Genomic DNA, 19,442 nt, shown 5'->3' with positions numbered 1-19,442 from the left:
ATACAGACTGCATATACACACACACATACACAGACTGCATATATACACACACACGCACCATACATACAGACTGTATACATACATATATATACACATTCATACATACTGTATACATATATACATATACATACTGTATATATACACACACATACATATACAGACTGTGTATACACACACCATACATACAGACTCTATATATATATACACACACATACATACAGACTATATGTATATATACACACCATACATACACACTGTATACATACACATATACACTGTGTATATACACACACACACATACAGACTGACATATGTATATGTATATATAGACTGTATATATACATACATACATATCAGTCTGTGTATACATACACACATACAGACTGTATATATAATACATATATACATGTATACATACTATATATAATACATTATGTAGACTATATATATACACACTATATATACAGACTATACACACACGTACATATAGACTGTATATATATTATGTATTTACATAGACTATACATACATACACACATATGCAGTCTGTGTATACATATATGTATATTATGTATATGTATAGACTATGCACACACACATACATACATATGCTGACTGCACATATAATAAAAACCACATTCCTATTGAATTTCTCAATCGAACTAAAGGTGTTGGCAATATCGGCTTTGCTTGGGAAATTTAACTCCGTCCTCTATACCCAGCGTGACGAGAGCACAGCTTCCTACCTAGCAGTCCATGGCAGTTGCTGGAGAGGCCTTCGCTGTTGGCAATGTAGAAACCCAGGTGGTGTCGCTGGAAGGGCGCCGGCTTTTTGTAGAGGTGGATGAGGATGACAAAGGCTATGGAGCCCTGGATGGTGACCGTGACATTGGCATTGGCAGACACGGCCACCTCCAGCCCCCGGCTCCCCACCACCACGCTCTGGTTGCAGGGGAGCACCAGCCTGTCCCCACCATCCAGGATGACTCTGCTCGGTGTGATCTCGAGGTAAGATCTCTCTGGCTTGTTGACGAGGATGGTGATGGTGCGGAAGTAAGTGCGCTGTTTCTTATGGCCGTTTGGAGGGGCGGGCGCCCCGATTAACTCTCCGTTCACTGTCACACCTCAGAGGCCAAGGGGAAAAAAACCAGGTTAGAAAATCTGGCCGGGAGTGGTGGTTCGCGCCTGTCATCCCAGCACTTGGGAGGCCAGGGCAGGTGGACTGCTTGAGCCCAGGAGTTCAAGACCAGCCTGGGCAACACAGAGAGACCCTGTCTCTACTAAAAATAAAAAACCAGCTGGTCATAGTGGCGCATGCCTGAAGTCCCAGCTAGTTCGCTTGAGTCCAGGCGTTCCCATGAGCCCAGGAGGTCAAGGCTGCAGTGAGCTGTGAGTACACCACTGCACTCCATCCTGGGCTACAGAGTAAGATCCCATCTCACAAAAAAAAAAAAAGGGAAGAAAAAATCTATCCCTGCCCAACACATCAAGTTAGAATTTCCCTCCTCCTTTGGGCTTATCTTTGTATCTCTAGTACCAAAAACATCGTCGGACTCACACACAGAGGCCACGCAGTGGTTACGAAGTGAGTGAACGAATGAGGGAAAGCGTCAAGTTATGTGTGGATTTTTTACCGTTGTTTGACCAGTACCTTGGGATAGACGAGGGAGGATGTAGGTTTGGGTCGAGATGCCATAGAAGGAGGCACGAAGCTAAGTATTTCCGCATCTACACACAGCTTACCATGTTCGTCTGCTTTCCTTCCAGTGTGGCTATAGTGATAAGAACTCTTGTATGGCCCTGATGTGTATTTCGTATCCACCAGAGGCTGCTGATCCTGATTCGGACATCTTACGATGCCACTGAGCAGTGCGGGAGAATGCAAAGTTAGCTTTGTTTGTTTTGTTTTGTTTTTAGTCCAAAAACTCAAGCTCTTCCTCCACTTGGGTGTTCATCCTTAGACAAGTCAAAAAAAAAAAAAAAAAAAAAACCCTATAATCCCAGTTTCTGGGGGGGCTGAGGCAGAAGAATCACTTGAACCCGGGAGGTGGAGATTGCAGTGAGCCAAGATGGCTCCACTTCACTGCAGCCTGGGCGACAGAGTGAAACTCCATCTCAAAAAAAAAAAAAAAACCAAAACCTGCCTCAATTTCCTTATCTGTAAAATGGATGGACAGATATAAAACCTAACAGAATTTCTGTGAGGATCCCAGGAGGTAGCATTTGTGTAAATTGTAAACTGCTATCAAATCAACTCATTTCTTTTTTTCTTCATCAATCTGAACACCACTGGGACTTTTCCAGACTTGAGCAAGGCCTGTGAACCAAGCCCCAGGTTCCGTGCTGTCTGGCTGAATAGCAAACAGATGGCAATTGCACTAGAGATGTTTGGGGCTGAATTAGGCGATGCACGTTAAAAATGTGTTTTGCTCTCAGGCAAAGCTGCAATTTGCAATAAGAAAAGATTGCTATATAATTAACTTTTGTTTTCTCTGCTTTGAGAATAATCTTCCCAATAAAACTTCTTAGACATTCAAGGAAAAAAGGGCCTTCTCTGGGGCAAGGGGTCAGGGGAGGGGAGAAATCCCAGCATGAGAAGAGCCTATGCTCTTCCAGCCTCAAAGTCCTAAGCATTTTCGGGCTGAGTTCCCATCACGGACATCTCGCAGAAGACAGAAACCATGGGAGCTGCTCCCAGAATAGGAGGTATTTCCAAGGACATATACAGTTAGGTGCTATCTTGCTCCTGAGCCCTTCGAAATAAGAAACAGTAGAGGTTTAGCTCCGAGGCTATAAAGTCCCGTAAGAAAACAATGTGTTGAAGGAACCCCAGGATCAAACTCTGCATAATTGCATCACACGTCACCTGCCGGGGGACCCTGTGCAACCCAACATTCCAAGACACTCACGTTCTTGGCAGTGAGAAGTGCCAGGGTGCCCACTCCAAAGCTTGTCCTCACAGAGCTGGACATGGCCTGTTACCTGCATTGAACCTGAAAAGCCTTCTCTGTGCTAATCTCTTTCACCCAGGCCCTCTACAGACCGACAGGGTGCATAGAGCCCCTTTGACCATACACGTTCACAGCACACAGAGCGAGCTGTGGATTCACAGCTGAGCGTCCTGTATAAGTCATCAAGAAACTGACATGAGTTTAGAACCCTGGCCTCCCTGGCATCACAGCTTTTGAATGGATAGACGCTATGACAATAATACACAATACTACATCGTAATACATCGTGGATTTTTTTTTTTTTTTTGAGTTAGAGTCTCGCTGTTGTCACCAGGCTGGAGTGATCTCAGCTCACTGCAACCTCCGCCTCCCGGGTTCAAGAGATTCTCCTGCCTCAGCCTCCTGAGTAGCTGGGATTTCAGGTGCCCACCACTATGCCCGGCTAATTTTTTTGTATTTTTTAGTACAGACGGGGTTTTACCATGTTGGCCAAGCTGGTCTTGAACTCCTGACCTCAGGTGATCCGCCCACCTCGGCCTCCCAAAGTACTGGGATTATAGGCATGAGCCACCGTGCCCAGCCTACACAGTGGATTTCTAAAGCACTTCAGCATTTACAAAACAACTTCACATCCAGTTTCATTTGATCCACTTTATAATAGCTTTGTCAGGCCAAGAGTGTCCCTATTTCCATTTCACAAGGCAAACTCCGAAGGCACGTGCCCAAGGCCAGGCGGCACTTGTCATAAAGCAGGGAGTCAGATGCATAAGTCCAGGAGCGCCCTGTACTTCCCTTAACCACCGACAACACTCACTAAGCATCTATCAGGTGGCCCTCAGATCACTGGACATCCATCTGAAGAACAGAGGCGGATGCAGTACCTACCTGTCCTTGCCCAGATGCTACAGTGGAAGGTAGAACTTACCAGAGTCCATGTGATCAGAGACCAGCCTGAGGATGTCCCCGGGCTGCCCATCAATATTGAAGCACACAGTGAGTTTGCTCAGGGGGAAATCCACAACAAAGTGGGGGTCGCCATCCACTGCCAGAGCAGAAGAAAAAGGAGAGAAAAAGAAAGACATGTATTAAGTACCTTCCTTGTGTAGGTGCTACTCTCTATTTTCTCATGAATGATGTTATTTTATATATTTTCTTGAGACGGAGTCTCGCTCTGTCACCCAGGTTGCAGGCTCGAGTACAGTGGCACAATCTCGGCTCACTGCAAACTCCGCCTCCCAGGTTCACGCCAACGAATGATTTTATTGAATCCTGAAAACGATGCTGGAAGGAGGTGTCCTCAATTTCCAGATGAGGAAGATGAGTGGGAGGGAAACGATTCCCCAAAATTACCCAGTGAGTTCGCAGTAAACATTTGACTTCAGGTCTTCCAAATTCCAATATGATGCTCCTTTCATCACACCTAAGCTCAGCATAGACACCTAAGCTTCCAGAGGCGAGAGGAGGAGGAGAGAGAGATCCCTACACATCCTCTACTGGCACTCAGTCCCCATGCTTCCATTCCCCAGGCAGACACCCCTTGCTATTTGCTTTCTCCTTTACTGGCACAGACGCAGAGGACTTTCCTGTCCTATGACGGGAGATCTATGGCGCTTCTTCTCCCAGGAAGCCATAGGCTATCCCAGGCTCATTCGCAGCGTCAGCTGTATGCCACCCCTGCACGCAGGCACTGAGAGCCATGCCCAGCTTAGATGCAGGGGCAAGGGAAGCCAGAAGTGAGTAGGGGGCCAGGCACACAGTCAGGGTACTGGCGGAAACCCCTCCGTTGGGTCACACCAACTTCACTGCTCTGAAATTTCTGTCCACAGATGAGAGCACAAAGTTCAGCGGACAGTTCTTGTCTGTTCTCATATTCACCTCTGTTAAAGGTGAACAGCCTTGCCTTTTATTATACAGATAAAAGATTTCTTGAGAATCTATATCAATTCTCTTACTAGATTGGAGATTTACCTTCTAATTTATATTCCAAGTACAATTTGTTTATTTCATATTACTTTATTTTATTGAGACAGGGTCCCACTCTGCTGACCAGACTGGAGCACAGTGCTACAATCATAGTTCACTGCAGCCTCAAACTCCTGGGCTCAAATGGTCCTCCCACCTCAGCCTCCTGAGTAGCTGGGACTACAGGCAGGTGCCACTATGCCGGGCTAATTTTTTATTTTTTGTAAGGACAGGGTCTCACTATGTTGCATAGGCTGGTCTCAAACTCCTGGGTTCAAGCATTCCACCCACCTCAGCCTCCCAAAGTGCTGGGATTACTGGCGTGAGTCACCGCACCAGCCTACAACTTGTTTCTTGAATGCCCCTCTGCTTTCCGTGCACATGGATGTGTCTGCATGCATGCTGTGCACAGTATAGGCATGAGCCAGGGTCGGCTTTTACGTTGCAACAAACTAACATCCCTGCATTCAGTATTGAGAAACCCTTTCTGCCCCAGCATCCCTGAGAAGGGCCCTTGGGAGGATCTGGCTGCTCTCCCTGGGAAGCGCCTCAACTTCCCGGAAAATTGCAACGTATGAAGAAATTCAAGGTGCTCGTCTTTTGCTGATGGGGAAAAACTGGCCCCCAGAGGAGATCCAAGTTCTCACCCGCATTGCTGGCATTTTTTTTAGGCACGCACCCAGTTGTCTTTTGGTGGCCATGGGGGATTCGTTCCAGGACCCCCGCGGATACTAAAATCCATGTGTGCTCAGGTCCCCGACATACAATGGTGTAGTATCTATATATAACCTTTGCAGAGCCTTCCATACACTTTATTTATTTATTGAGACGGAGGCTCACTCTGTCACCCAGGCTGGCGTGCGATGGTGCAATCTCGGCTCACTGCAATTTCTGCCTCCTGGGTTCAAGCGATTCTCCTGCCTCAGCCTCCTGAGTAGCTGGGATTACAGGCATGCACCACCATGCCCAGCTAATTATTGTATTTTTAGTAGAGATGGGGTTTCACCATGTTGGCCAGGCTGGTCTCGAACTCCTGACCTCAGGTGATCCACCTACATTGGCCTCCCAAAGTGCTGGGACTACAGACTTAGCCACTGTGCGCAGCCTTTCCACACACTTTAAATCATCTCTAGGTTACTTATAACAACTAATGCAAAGGGAGTGCGATGTAAATAGTTGTTACACTATATTGTTTAAGGAATAAAGACAAGAAAAAAAGTCCGTACACATTCAATACAGATGCAATTCCTTTTTCACGTATTTCCGATCTGCTCTTGGTTTGATCCTTGGGATGCAGGACCCATGGAGACAGAGGGCAACTGTCCAGCTCATCTGACAGTTTTCTGAGAGTTTCTATGTGCACATACCACACCATTTCTACTCAAATCGTCCAAATCTCTTTACAAGGAAAGATAGTCCTTGATCCAAAAAAGTGGGGAGGGGTCAAAAAGGCATTACTCCAGGCAGCATCCAAGAGGAAGCTTTTCCGGCATTCCATAAAGCCTACGTGTGTGTTCAAAGGAATTACAGCCCGTCTCCTGGAGACTGCGCAGACTCTATATCCACGGCTAATCTCTGGGATGTCCCTGGCTTTAGGAGCTTGCACGTACAGCACAGCAGCAAAAAGGCAATGATCGAGACTTCCAGAGGATGACGCGGACACAGCAGAACAAAACCCAGTCATAGGTTGTTCTTCCCTCTGAATTTTTATTATAGTCCCAGGAAGCTGGCAAAAGGAAATGTCATGACATTTGAAAAAAATCTGTTCTTCCCTTCTGAAGCCATGAACTGAAAAAAATGAAAACAGAAACAAAGCCTGCCTGTCACACCAGACGTTTTTATTTTGGTAGCACCATTTTATGTTTGTAATAGCAGAGGCTGGAAGGATGCACGTTCTGGATCTCTAAAACAAATGTCTTCCAAACTCAATAAGGGTCAGAATGTGCCTCTGCCACCCATCTATTCTTCCATCAGGTTTCCTGCCAGGATTCCTGGGGACTGTGCTGTCTCCACAGTGTTTATGTGATGGTTTCATGACAGCTGCAGTTCTCAGGCTCTGCCTCACGTTGTGGGCTTGATACGTTGCTGAATGAGCTGGTATTTTTAACTGACTTCAAGGAATTCTTGGTTTTACACTATTTTTTTTTTTTAGATAGAGTTTTACTCTTGTAGTCCAGGCTGGAGTGCAGTGGCATGATCTTGGCTCACTGTACCCTCAACTTTCCAGGTTCCAGCAATTCTCCTATCTCGGCCTCCCCTACAGGCCCCTGCCACCACACCTGGCTAATTTTTGTATTTTTAGTAGAGACGAGGTTTCACCATGTTGGCCAGGCTGGTCTTGAACTCCTGACCTCAAGCAATACACCCACCTCGGCCTCCCACAGTGCTGGGATTATAGGCGTGAGTCACCACACCTGGCCTGGTTTCAGACTTTTTAAACATCTCTTAATCTCAATCCACACACAACCGCATCTTTTTCTTTACCTGATGTTTTAGAGATTTTAATTCTTGGCTGGTATGGCTTCTCCAGCAAAGGTCCTAAAAAGGAGAAGGAGGAGAATATCATGGTCATTCATTAAAGAAGATGAAGAGAGAAGTACAAAGGGAGACAGCAGAAATGACTAAAACACAGCTTTTAGGTACATTTGTAATAGCTTAAAGAATCAAAAAACCCTTTAAAACATCATCAGTCTTAAACAGGGAGCTTGGCCTCAAAACACACAAGTAAAGCCAGGCATGGTGGCTCATGTCCATAATCCCAGTGCTTCGGGAGGCCAAGGTGGGAAGATCACTGGAACCCAGGAGTTCGAGACCAGCCTGGGCAATATAGTGACACCCTGTCTCACCAAAAAAAAAAAAAAAAAAAATTAGCCCAACAAGGTGGCAAACGTCTGTAGTCCCAGCTTCTTGGGAGGCCGAGGTGGGAGGATCACTTGAGCCCAGGAGATTGAGGCTGCAGTGAGCCATGATTGCACCACTGCACTCCAGCCTGGTTAACAGAGTGAGACTCTTGTCTCAAAAAAGAAAAGACAAGAAAAGAAAAGAAAAGAAAAGAAAAGAATAGAAGCTACACAAGTGGAGTGTAAAGTGTGCAGGATTAATTATTTTATTCTTCCATGAATTAGATACTATTCTGCTATTTTTGTGTATATTATAGGGGAAAATATTTTATCACACTGGAGATATATTTATAGGGGAAGGGAGAAATGAGCTGTTCAGTGGGCCTGTAGAATTTCGGATGTGCACAATGGAAAAGTTGTAGAGATCTGTTTCACCAGTGTCAATATACTTAACATCACTTACCAGCGTTGAACCGTACGCTTAAAAATGGGTAAGGTGGTAAGTTTTACGTTCACAATAACACAAAAACAAAAACAAACAACAATGTAAAAAAAGAGGTACAGTTATAATCCAGTGTCTGTAGCTACGTGTGTAGCGGAATTCACAAAGCAGATTTTGAAACACTTTGTATTTCAAAGTACTGGTGCTCTGAATATTCAATGAAAGAATAACCTAAAAGTAATTAATATCTATAAATAAAATCAATAACTTATGTCAAACTGTTAGTACTAGCAAAATTGTGCTTCTCTTCTCTGGTTTTTATGACTGCTCACAGAAATTAACGAGTGAGGTCTTGAAATGTTCTTGAAGCACCAGCTTCTCAAGACTGGTCTTGACCAGCATGATCTGGGCAGAACGTAGATTTGACAGGAAAGAGGATGGATGACTGCTTTGAGGAGTGGCAGCTGCCACCAACTCTCAAAAAAAATTTAAATATAAAAACCGTCAGAGCTTTAAGGAAAGGAAGAATCTTCAAAAAAAAAAAAAAAAAAAAAAAAAACACCTTTTGAGTAATCAGTTGGTTATCTCCTCTGTCTTTCCGGCCCCGAGTCTTATATCACCTGGGTCTGATCTCTCCTGAAGCTGTGGAGATTTGCGCTGATGACCTGTCATCAAGATCTTATTCAGAAAGCCATTTTTCCTGGATGTGGCATGGATCTCATGAGTAGAAAGTGATAGCATCCTGCCACATGCTTTTAATCACAGCAAAAATTGTGTAAGTTTTGCCAAGACAAGCTCCATCCTTTCTGAAATAGCCATGTCAATTGTAACCTCGCTATCGGGGTCCGAACTTATCAAGAAATTTCTGGTACTCCGTGCCTCCATGGAAGGCATGTCTGACATTTGTGCAAAACTCACTGTGTGCCCATGGCATTCCATATGTAGTCCTTACACCAGCCCTGCAGGGAAATTATGATTATCTCCGTGTTCAGGGCTGGGGAGTGGGAACGGAAGCTCAGAGAGGTTGAGACACCTGCCTCAGGCCTCACAGCTGGTCAGGAAGGTTGGTGAATCCTAACTGCATGCTTTCTCCACACCCAGGTCTTTCTAAGACTTTAGAGTGTGAGGAATAAATGGGACAGCATTGGTGGGGTGTGGAGTAGGGCCTGATCAACCTGTTTCCTCTCCTAGGAGACAGAACTTGACAGGAACCCCAAAAAATGTGATGCATATGAAACGCGATTTTCCACAAGCAGATCTGCCAGGAATACAATGCCCTGCTTTGGTTTCACTGTGTTTCCTTTCTCTTGTTCTGGTCTCTACTCACACACCCAGCAGAATGGCACTGAGACTGACCGTGCCTGCTTCTGTTCAGATTCTCAGAGACTGACATTTAAAGACCGGATTCTTGCAAGAATCCGTACCGTGGTCCTGCCCACGTGCTCTCGGGGAGATAAAATCAAGCATATAATTAAATTATACTACATAACTCTGAAGTGCTTTGAAAATACAGAAAGGCACTGAAAAATGGGCATTGGTATGTTCATTTCAGTGCTTTTGCCCATGCCTGAAACCTGGCAAGCACTCAGTTTACTGGTGGTTTACTGATGGACTGACCTCACTAGGTGATATTTGACTCAAATGCCACCTTTTCCTCATTTCTCTAGACAGCCACAGTGTATAGCAATGTGTGTACAACAGTGTACAATACTCTCTGAAGACTGTGAGCTCTCTACAGGGTTACTGCTTTTTGGTAGGTTGTTTTTTGGAGACAGGGTCTTGCTCTGTCACCCAGGTTGGAGAGCACTGGTACAATCATGGCTCACTGCAGCCTCGAACTCCCAGGCTCCACTGATCCTCCTTCCTCAGCATCCTGAGTAGCTGAGACTACAGGCATTCCACCACATATAGATAATTAAATTTTCTTTTTCTTTTGTAGAGACAGGGTCGCTGTGTGTTGCCCAAGCTGGTATTGAACTCATGGCCTCAAGCGATCCCACCTCAGCCTCCCAAAGTGCTGGGATTACAGGCGTGAGCTACTATACCCAGTCTGGGTTATTGTTTATAAGTATTATAGCAAGATGGACTAACACAGCTTCCTGCTGTGGAGGAGGTGAGTGGCATCTCAGGCCTGCGTCCCCCACACCTGGCTGGCACAGGTGCCTCGTACCTGGCTGCGTGCCAGCTCCTCGTATGCTCTGCACCACCGGTTCGGGTCCCATGGCGGCCGACATGCCGTGGGCCTCCTCCAGGCTGTCCTTGCGCGGGACCGGCCCCCTCAGCTTCATGGAGGTGAAGGGAATGAGGAAGCGGTAGCTCAGAGCCAGGTCCTGGGCCCGCTGCCGCAGCCGCTCCTTCTCCAGCTCATCGTCACTTTGCAGCCAGGAGCTCAGCAGCTCCTTTGTGGTGAGGTAGCTCCAGAGACGCTCGATGTGGTTGGGGTCCCCCTCTCCATCGCCTTCAGGCCTGGGGCTTCCTGTGACGTCTTTCCCTGCCTTCTGAGGCCCCACAGGCACATCTGTCTTCAGGATGACGAATTTCTTACTGTTGCTGGCGGTGACCTCCACGTGCAGGTGATCCAGCTGCCTGTCCACCAGCTTCCCTGCGATGATGATCTCCGAGCCGTTGAAGTAGTTGGGGAACAGGGTCTTGGTGGCCTGCACCACTGAGCTGGGGGGATAATCGATGCGGATGTCAGAGAGGAGAGGGCTCCTGATTTCATCGTAGAACCTGCGGTGGAAGCACAGGGACAGAGGGAGATCAGGGCCCTGCTCCGACAGCAGGCAGGACAGTCCTAAAGGAAAATGCAGACCCTCAGGGGGATGAGTCTGATTCTAGAAGCGATCGAGTCCAACATGGCACCCCACACAACATTTGTGCCAGGAGGTCACGAGGCAGCAGGCTGAATGCCGCTGATGAGAGGGACGCATTCCCTCACACGGCTCCTGAGCTGTTTTTCAACTGCCCTCATGATGAGAAAGAACTTCCTTCTAGTAGATTAAAATCTTCCTCCCTGAAATATCCACCCACTGGTTTCAGTTTTGCCTCTGAACAATACAGAATTAGTCTAATCCATTTCAACAGACATTTGGATGCTTAAAAACCAATGCTGTGATTCCTTTAAGCCCGATCAATCCCCAGGCTCATGAACTATTCTTCCTGTGATACAGTTTCGAGATTCCCTTGCTATTCTTTGTAAATTTCCTTTGTGCACACTTACATTTCTCAAAGGACCTCTTAAAAAACCTTTTTCTTAGAACCAAATACAAATTCCAGATGTGCTTTAAGCAGCACATTCTACTTGAGAAACCTGATTTGTGTGAGTTTGTGCATATAACATTTGCTTGCATTTGCTTTTCTTGTAGTTAAGTTACATGACTGCTTCTTGTTAAGTACCGAGACAATTAAAATTCCCTTTCAAAAGATCTAGAAAGTATAGGCTGCAGAATTAGACTTCCATCTCTGTCGCTTCCTTGCTGTGTGTCTTGGGACATGTGACTTAACCTCTCTGAACTTGTTTCCTTATCTATAAAATCAGGATGTTAACAGTACTTCTTTGGTCACCTGCTAGCTGTCCCTGAAAGTCCATTTTCCCCTTTTTTCATGAGAATTGAGCTCTGGCCATCGAGCTACAAACTACATTTCCCAGCCTCCATCGAGGCCACAAATGGCCACGTGATTATGTCCTCCCAATGGAATATGGGTAGGCGTGAGATGTGCAACTTCTCAATATTTGCTTAAAATTCATGCTGGCTTTTTCTCTCTCCCTTTTTGTGGCTAGAAAACTAGAGTGATAGTGACCAAATTTCAATCCTATAGCATTAAGGACAACACCTGAGGGAAGCAGAGCAATAAAACAGAAGGAGCTTAGGTCCCTGAATGACTTTCTGGAGCAGGATCTAGCCTGTTACCATTACAGGAGAGGGAAGTAAATGGCTATCTTATTTCAGCCTTTGCCTTTCATCATCTCTGTACTGCGGCGTAGCCTTTACCCTAATACACCTATCTCCTAGGATTTCTGTGAGCATCATCCGGGATAATGCACATAGAAATTCCTGGTGTATTGTAAGTTCTCATAAATGCCGGGTACTGATCACAGTTTCAGTGGGATGGCAGTGCAGCTGACTTGTTGCAGCATCATTGCTTTTGCTTCTGAATGCCTTATTGAATCTCAATTCTATTATCCAGTGCATCAGATTCTCCCCTTTGACTCTAGCTTTGAATAATTTTTAAAATGTGGGAAGCAAACCTGTGTTTTCATTTACATCTTTCATTAAGCATGGGAGGAAATGGTGGCAAATCCCAAACCGAGGACCTGTCTTTACTGCACACCTTAGGGGCCTCCACTTCCATTTATCATTAATAAACGTCCTTTGATTATGGCTACTAAACACCCGTATTTCTACCCAAACCTCCCCTTTGCTTTTTAGTAGATACCACATATGCCACGATGCAGATTAAAGGGCCTCACGCTGCACTGGGAGTTGGCACTTCACTCAGTCAACAGCAACGTGGCAGACTGTGTGGCAACATAATATCCGAGGGAAGCTATTTCTGTTTTAAAAGATCTAAGTTTTCCCCAACCTCTCATTTAAAAGATCTCATTTATTCTCCACCTCGAAATAATCTGATTATTTACCAGTTTTATCTGGTGGTTTTGCTTCTAAATAAAAGTATCTTTTAACTAGTACTCAAAATGGAGATAACAGTACTCTACTACTCACAGGGTAGAATAAAAGTACACTGACTAAAAAGTGCTTTGAAATATCAGGATGTCAATGATCCACAAGAGCTCATTAAATACTTAATATGGGATGGTCACTGTGCCAATGCTTTACATGGTGTTTTTATATAGCGATTTTCTCATTAAATTCTGCAACCAATCATAATCCTCATTTTACAGATGAGAAAACGGAGGTACAGGCTGTCTTAAAATCTTGCTTAGGGCTGGGTGCAGTGGCTCACGCCCGTAATCCCAGCACTTTGGGAGGCCGAGGCAGGCAGATCACCTGAGGTCAGGAGTTTGAGACCAGCCTGACCAACAGGGAGAAAGAAACCTCATGTCTACTAAAAATACAAAATTAGCCGGGCATGGTGGCACATGCCTGTAATCCCAGCTACTCAGGAGGCTGAGGCAGGAGAATCGCTTGAACCCGGGAGGTGGAGGTTGCAGTGAGCTGAGATCACACCATTGCACTCCAGTCTGGGCAACAAGAGTGAAACTCCATCACAAGAAAAAAAAAAATCTTGCCTAAAGTCACAAAGGAGGATCCGAATTTGAACTCTTATCTGCTGGGCTTCAAAACACATTGTGATACCTCCCGTTGCAATGAGCTGTGATCGTTGTCAGTGGATGCAAGTCTGGGGTGCAGCAACACAAACCTCTCTAAGTTCCCACTGCAGCCACCCCTCAGCCCCTCGACCAGCCTCGCACGCCTACGAAGACAGACCACAGACCCGATGAGCTGCGAGCCCGCATCCTCCTCCTCGTGGACACGCCGTGTGAGGCCGCAGTTCTCCAGCGACAGTTTCTCCAGCAGCCTGAAGTCCACATCGTTGCCGATGCCAATGGTGAAGATGCAGACTTGGCCTCGGGCGGCCTCTCGGGTGTTGTTGAGGATCTTGAGGGTGTGTGTCTCCCCGACTGTGGGCTTCCCATCCGTCAGGAAAATGATGAGGGACACGCTCCGGTCTCCAATGTCATTGTGGGCCACGTACTTGTTAAGGAGCCCGATGGCCCTCTGCAGGGCCCCGTTGATGTCTGTGCCTGCAGGACACCAACACGGGACAGCTCAAGCCTCTGCACTCGCCTCCCCACCCTGAATGCATTTTCTTTTTTTTTTTTTTTTTTTTTTTTTGAGACAGAGTCTCGCTCTTTCACCCAGGCTGGAGTGCAATGGCACGATCTCCACTCACTGCAACCTCCACCTCCCAGGTTCAAGCAATTCTTCCACCTCAGCCTCCCGAGCCACCACATCTGGCTAGTTTTTGTAGTTTTAGTAGAGGCGGGATTGACCATGTTGGCCAGGCTGGTCTCAAACTCCTGACCTCAGGTGATCTGCCCACCTTGGCCTCCCAAAGTGCTGGGATTACAGGCGTGAGCCACCGCGCCCAGCCTGAATGCACTTTCATAGCTGCAGTTCACGCTCAACCACCCAAGTGCTCATAGGAGTAAGATGTCAGGGGGCCATCCAGAAACTTGCTAAATGCAAATTGTTTACTAGATGCATGTAAGTGACCGGGGATTATCCCGCTGTAACAAACCTTCTCCAGAAGGCGTGTGGCGACACCTTCGTTTAGCAGTCTCCACTACCTGAGCTTCAGTGACTTCTGTGCCCTTTTCTGAGAATGCTTTTGAAAAGAGCAGGAAGGTGCTGAGCACAGAGGACAGCAGGAATGTGGAGGGAGAAACAGCTGCAGGGGGAGGAGGGGCACGGAATGAAGAGGAGGGTAGCTGCTGACATCTCAGATGCCTTCCAGCGTTGTCCAGGGCTGGGTGGAGCTGATGAAAGAATGAATTTGTTGCCTTCATTGTCCCTCCTTTCCTTGCTTCCTGTCCCTTCCGATCACCTCAGCTTGTCAGAACTCCACAGAGGAAGAGGGCATGAAATATTTCTCCTCCTGGCCACCCTTTTTCCTTCAGAGGCCCTTGTCAGCAACAGCTCTGATTAAAGTTAGGGGCCGGCCAGGCACGGTGACTCACGCCTGTAATCCCAGAACTTTGGGAGGCCAAGGTGGGCAGATCACCTGAGGTCAGAAGTTCGAGACCAGCCTGGCCAACATGGGAAAAAACCTGTCTCTACCAAAAATACAAAAATTAGCCGGGCGTGATGGTGCGTGCCTGTAATCCCAGCTACTCTGGTGGCTAAGGTCGGAAAATCACCTGAACCCAGAAGGTGGAAGTTGCAGCGAGACAAGATTGTGCCATTGCACTCTAGTTTGGGCAACAAAGTGAGATGCTGTCTCAACAGAAAAAATAAAAATAAAATAAATTTATAAATAAAATAAAGTTGGGAACGACAGGGAAGAAAAACTTTATCAGGAATATGTGGCTTAGAAAACCTATACAAAATAGAAAACAAATCTCAACTCTGAGAATCCATGGAAGAATAAACACCAATGACATTAGCAGGTATCTGTGGACAGCAGGAGGTTTTTCTCTCTTTTTTTTCTTTGGATGATTTTCTTTACTCCTCAAATGTTTTAGAATAGATACTTCCATGGAAAAAATGGGGTGAGAACATGAGTAGGCTTCTGGAGTTCTCAATGTTCTGTTTCTTGATCTGGGTCCGGGTTCTGTTCAGTTTATGAAAACATATCAGGCTGTGACTACATGTGTATTTCTCTGCATGTATGTTACACTACAGGTTACTGCTTCCTTAAAAAAGAATGTTCCCATGTTTTCTTTTCCTTCTTTTTTTATTTAGAGACAGGGTCTCCATATGTTGCCTAGGCAGGTCTCAAACTCCTGGGCTCAAGCAATTCTCCCACCTCAACCTCCCGAAGTGCTGGGACTACAGGCGTGAGCCACCATGCCCGGCCACCCATGTATTTTTTTTCTTTCTTTTTTTTTTTTTTTAAGACATAGTCTTGCTCTCTTGCCCGAGCTGGAGTGCAGTGGCGTGATCTTGGCTCACTGCAACTTCTGCCTCCCCGGTTAAAGCAAGCAATTCTCCTGCCTCAGCCTCCTGAGTAGCTGGGATTACAGGCACATGCCACCATGCCCAGCTAATTTTTGTATTTTTTTAGTACAGACGGGGTTTCACCATGTTGGCCCGGCTGGTCTTGATCTGACTTTGTGATCTGCCCACCTTGGCCTCCAAAGTGCTGCGATTACCAGCGTGGGCCACCGCACCTGGCCCCATGCATTCTTAAATTTACTACTTTATGATTAAATTTAAGTTTGGGAGCAAAATAAATAAATAAATAAAGTTGGGGCCTGTGTCTTTGATAGGAGCTGAGCAAGTATTTGTTTGGTGGATGGAGAGACAGGTGGTTGGGTGGTTGAGGCTGAAATCCCAGCTACACTGAGGTTTCTGGGTTAGCTAAGAATTCCACTGAACTAAGCTACCAGCATCCCACTGTCACCAAGTAAAGCAGAGACTTTACTGTAGTGTGAACACCTATTTCCTGTTTTTTTTTTTTTTAAATGGCTTAAGATAAAATCTATATACCAAAAGATCACCCATTCTAAGTGTCCAATTCATGATTTGTAGTAAATTAAGAGTCTGATGACCATCACCACCATCCATTATCCGTCATCCTGACTGGAGGCACTTTTCTCTACCTGCAAATTTTACCACATTTGCGGTACATATATACCATGGGCACTATTCAGCCATAAAAAAGAATGAGATCCTGTCATTTACAACAAGATGGATGGAACTGGAGGTCATTATATTAAGTGAATTAAGGCAGGCACAGAAAGACCAACTTCCCATGTTCTTGCTTATCTGTGGGAATTAAAAATTAAAACAATTGAACTCACGGAGATAAAGAGGAGAAGGATGGTTCCCAGAGGCTGGGAAGGGTAGTTGAGGGTGGGGCAGAAGGACAGTTAATGGGTACAAAAAGTAGTTGGAAATCATGAAGATCTAGCATTTGATACTGCAACAGGGTGATTATATTCAATAATAATTTCAAGATACATTTAAAAATAACTAAGAGTATAATTGGATTGTTGGTAACACAAAGGACAAATGCTTGAGGTGATGGATATTTCATTTATCTGATGTAATTATCACACAATGTATGCCTGTATCAAAATACTTCATATACCCCATAAATACATATACCTACTCTAGACCCACAAAAATTGAAATTTAAAATTAAAATGTACCACAACTGAGAGAACCAGATCATCTCCCCCATGGCTTTACATCCTCCAGATTTTCTAGCTAAAAAAGTAGATAAGGCTATGTCCACGACCAAATGTTCGTAATTCTTGCTAAGATGCAGAGTCCAAATGGAAGGAAAGTTATTTAACATTTTATTGGAATCACTAATTTGCCTTTCTTTTGTTTGTTTGCTTTTGAAATGGAATCTCACTCTGTCACCCGGGCTGGAGTGCAGCGGTGTGATCTCGGCTCACTGCAACCTCTGCCTCCCAGATTCATGCAATTCTCCTGCCTCAGCCTTCCCAGTGGCTGGGACTATGGGCGCAAGCCACCACACCCAGCTAGCTTTTTGTATTTTAGTAGAGATGTTTCACCGTGTTGCCCAGGCTGGTCTCAAGCTCCCCAGCTCAGGCAATCCGCCCGTCTTGGCCTCCCAAAGTGGTAGGATTACAGGCATGAGCCACTGTGCCTGGCCTAATTTGCCTTTCTTAAGGCCCAGTCTAATTTCTTAGTGCCCCTGGATGTGTGAGCAAGGATGAACTGGCATTTGTTTTTTTTTCTTGTCTGTATTCAGCAATGGTGCCAAATCTCTCACTCCACTTTAAAGCCAAGGAGAGCCCAGGCAGAGGGATGGATTAGCTTTCCCGATGGCACACAGCCACCAGAGGCCCTGCAGGGATTGGCATCAAGCCCATGTTAAGGGGGGCATCTCTTGCCCACTGAAAACAGAGAGGAGCTGTCATCAAAGGACTCACAAGCACCAGTGAGAGGGGTTACCCGAAAATAATGGCCACATCTGATGCTTAAAGAGGACTTTCTATGTGCCAGGACCATTCTAACCACTTGAAATGCTTTAGCTCACTCCATCCTGATAACGACTCCATTGTTATCTTCATTCTACAGATGAGGAAACTGAGGCACAGAGAAGGTGGAGCTGGATTCAAACCCAGGCAGCCTGGCTTCCAAATCCATGCTCTCAATCCTGACGCTACACATCTTAGAGAGAAGCAGGCTGATTTGCTGTTCACCTGCAGAGGCTAGGGCAAGGCGATGTCAAGAAAAATAAAGGAAACCCACGGGGTTTCTAAGCCTTGGGGTCCAAAAGACCCTAACATACATCAGCCATTTTCTTTTTTTTTTTTTTTTTTTGAGACAGAGCCTTGCTGTTGCCCAGGCTGGAGTGCATTGACATGATCTTGGCTCAGTGCAACCTCTGCCTCCCAGATTCAAGCAATTCCCCTGCCTTAGCCTCCCAAGTAGCTGGGATTACAGGCACTTGCCACCACGCCCGGCTAACTTTTTGTATTTTTAGTAGAGACGGGGTTTCACCATGTTGGCCAGGCTGGTCTTGAACTCCTGACCTCAGGTGATCCACCTGCCTTGGCCTCCCAAAGTGCTGGGATTACAAGCATGAGCCACCCCGCCTGGCCCAGCTATTTTCTAAAGCTGTTTATTACTCCATGGACCCCACTCCACCAGCACACACACATCATTCTTCCAGTAAGCAGGACCATTAAAATAAATCCAGTCTACAAATATCCACTGAGCATGCCCTCTACTTCAGGAACCGTGCATGGAGGTGGGAGCTATGTTAACATGAAGAGAAATCTGTTCCTTCAAGAATTTTACGGTGTTGTGGATTTGGATTTCTTGCCATAGATTATCACTATCATATTAAATCTAATCTTCTATTTCTCTCATCAAACACCAAAACAGTTCCGAGATTATACTGTTTTGGAGGCTAGTAGGAAATCCCAGTGTAAATGAAAGTACCAGCCCAGCAAGATCAAGTTCCAAATTAAGTTCATTTGGGAAATGAGGGCTTTGTCTTGGATTGGGAAACCATGAATATATGAAAGATGGAAAATTCCAGATGGGAAAAGACTGAACAGAGTGTTTTATAGGTTTCCAGATAACCGAAGTGGAATTAACCAGGAGGTGCTGTCTCTGTACAGAGCCTGTAAGGCAGGGGGCAGGGAGTAGGTCCAGTTGTTCTAAATGCTCCAATACTGAGCACCATACTCCAATACTGTGTCCACTGCGCTGTTGATACAGAGAACGGCAAGAGCACGGCACAGGTCCCGAGTTGGGAGAACTTAACATCTAGGACAGCTGGGTAACACACTGCTCTGATTCTCCACTCTTCTCAGAATTCTTTATGATCTTTTCTCTCTTAACATTCTGCATCCTTACCTGGGCTCCACCCAAGGCAAGCGTGCAGTGGCTAAGAGCCCACATCCTCCCCATCACATTTTACCTCCGTAACCCTCCCAGGTCACCCGATACAGGTTTCACTCACTCTGCTGCAGGTCTACCAACAGGGCTCCTGGTTTTGCAAAGCAGTTCCACCTGCCCTTGCCCTGCCCCTCCTTGTTTTGCAAAACAGTTCCACCTGCCCCTGCCCCGCCCC

The 19,442-nt window shown here is 45.9% G+C and overlaps 1 protein-coding gene across 2 annotated transcripts in view; it reads right to left on the bottom strand.

Annotated features, from left to right (window-relative positions):
- ITIH5 (inter-alpha-trypsin inhibitor heavy chain 5) overlaps positions 1-19,442 on the bottom strand; it is a 102,167-nt gene that overhangs the window by 2,608 nt on the left and 80,117 nt on the right. Inside the window, exons 9-13 of one of the 2 annotated variants that reach the window (XM_023230542.1) lie at positions 13,653-13,962; positions 10,366-10,925; positions 7,398-7,451; positions 3,877-3,993; positions 747-1,124 (exon numbers count right to left, since the gene is read on the bottom strand). In XM_023230542.1, coding sequence (XP_023086310.1) covers positions 747-1,124; positions 3,877-3,993; positions 7,398-7,451; positions 10,366-10,925; positions 13,653-13,962 — 1,419 coding nt within the window. Of the gene's footprint in view, positions 1-746; positions 1,125-3,876; positions 3,994-5,724; positions 6,702-7,397; positions 7,452-10,365; positions 10,926-13,652; positions 13,963-19,442 lie in introns of those variants that run through there. The other variant, XM_023230543.1, reaches the window with a different exon arrangement.

Source organism: Piliocolobus tephrosceles, chromosome 9 (genome assembly GCF_002776525.5).
Source record: "Piliocolobus tephrosceles isolate RC106 chromosome 9, ASM277652v3, whole genome shotgun sequence".
NCBI classification, from domain to species: Eukaryota; Metazoa; Chordata; class Mammalia; order Primates; family Cercopithecidae; genus Piliocolobus; species Piliocolobus tephrosceles.
The sequence above is the reverse complement of the archived record's forward strand: the minus strand, read 5'-3'. Positions and strand labels throughout refer to the sequence as shown.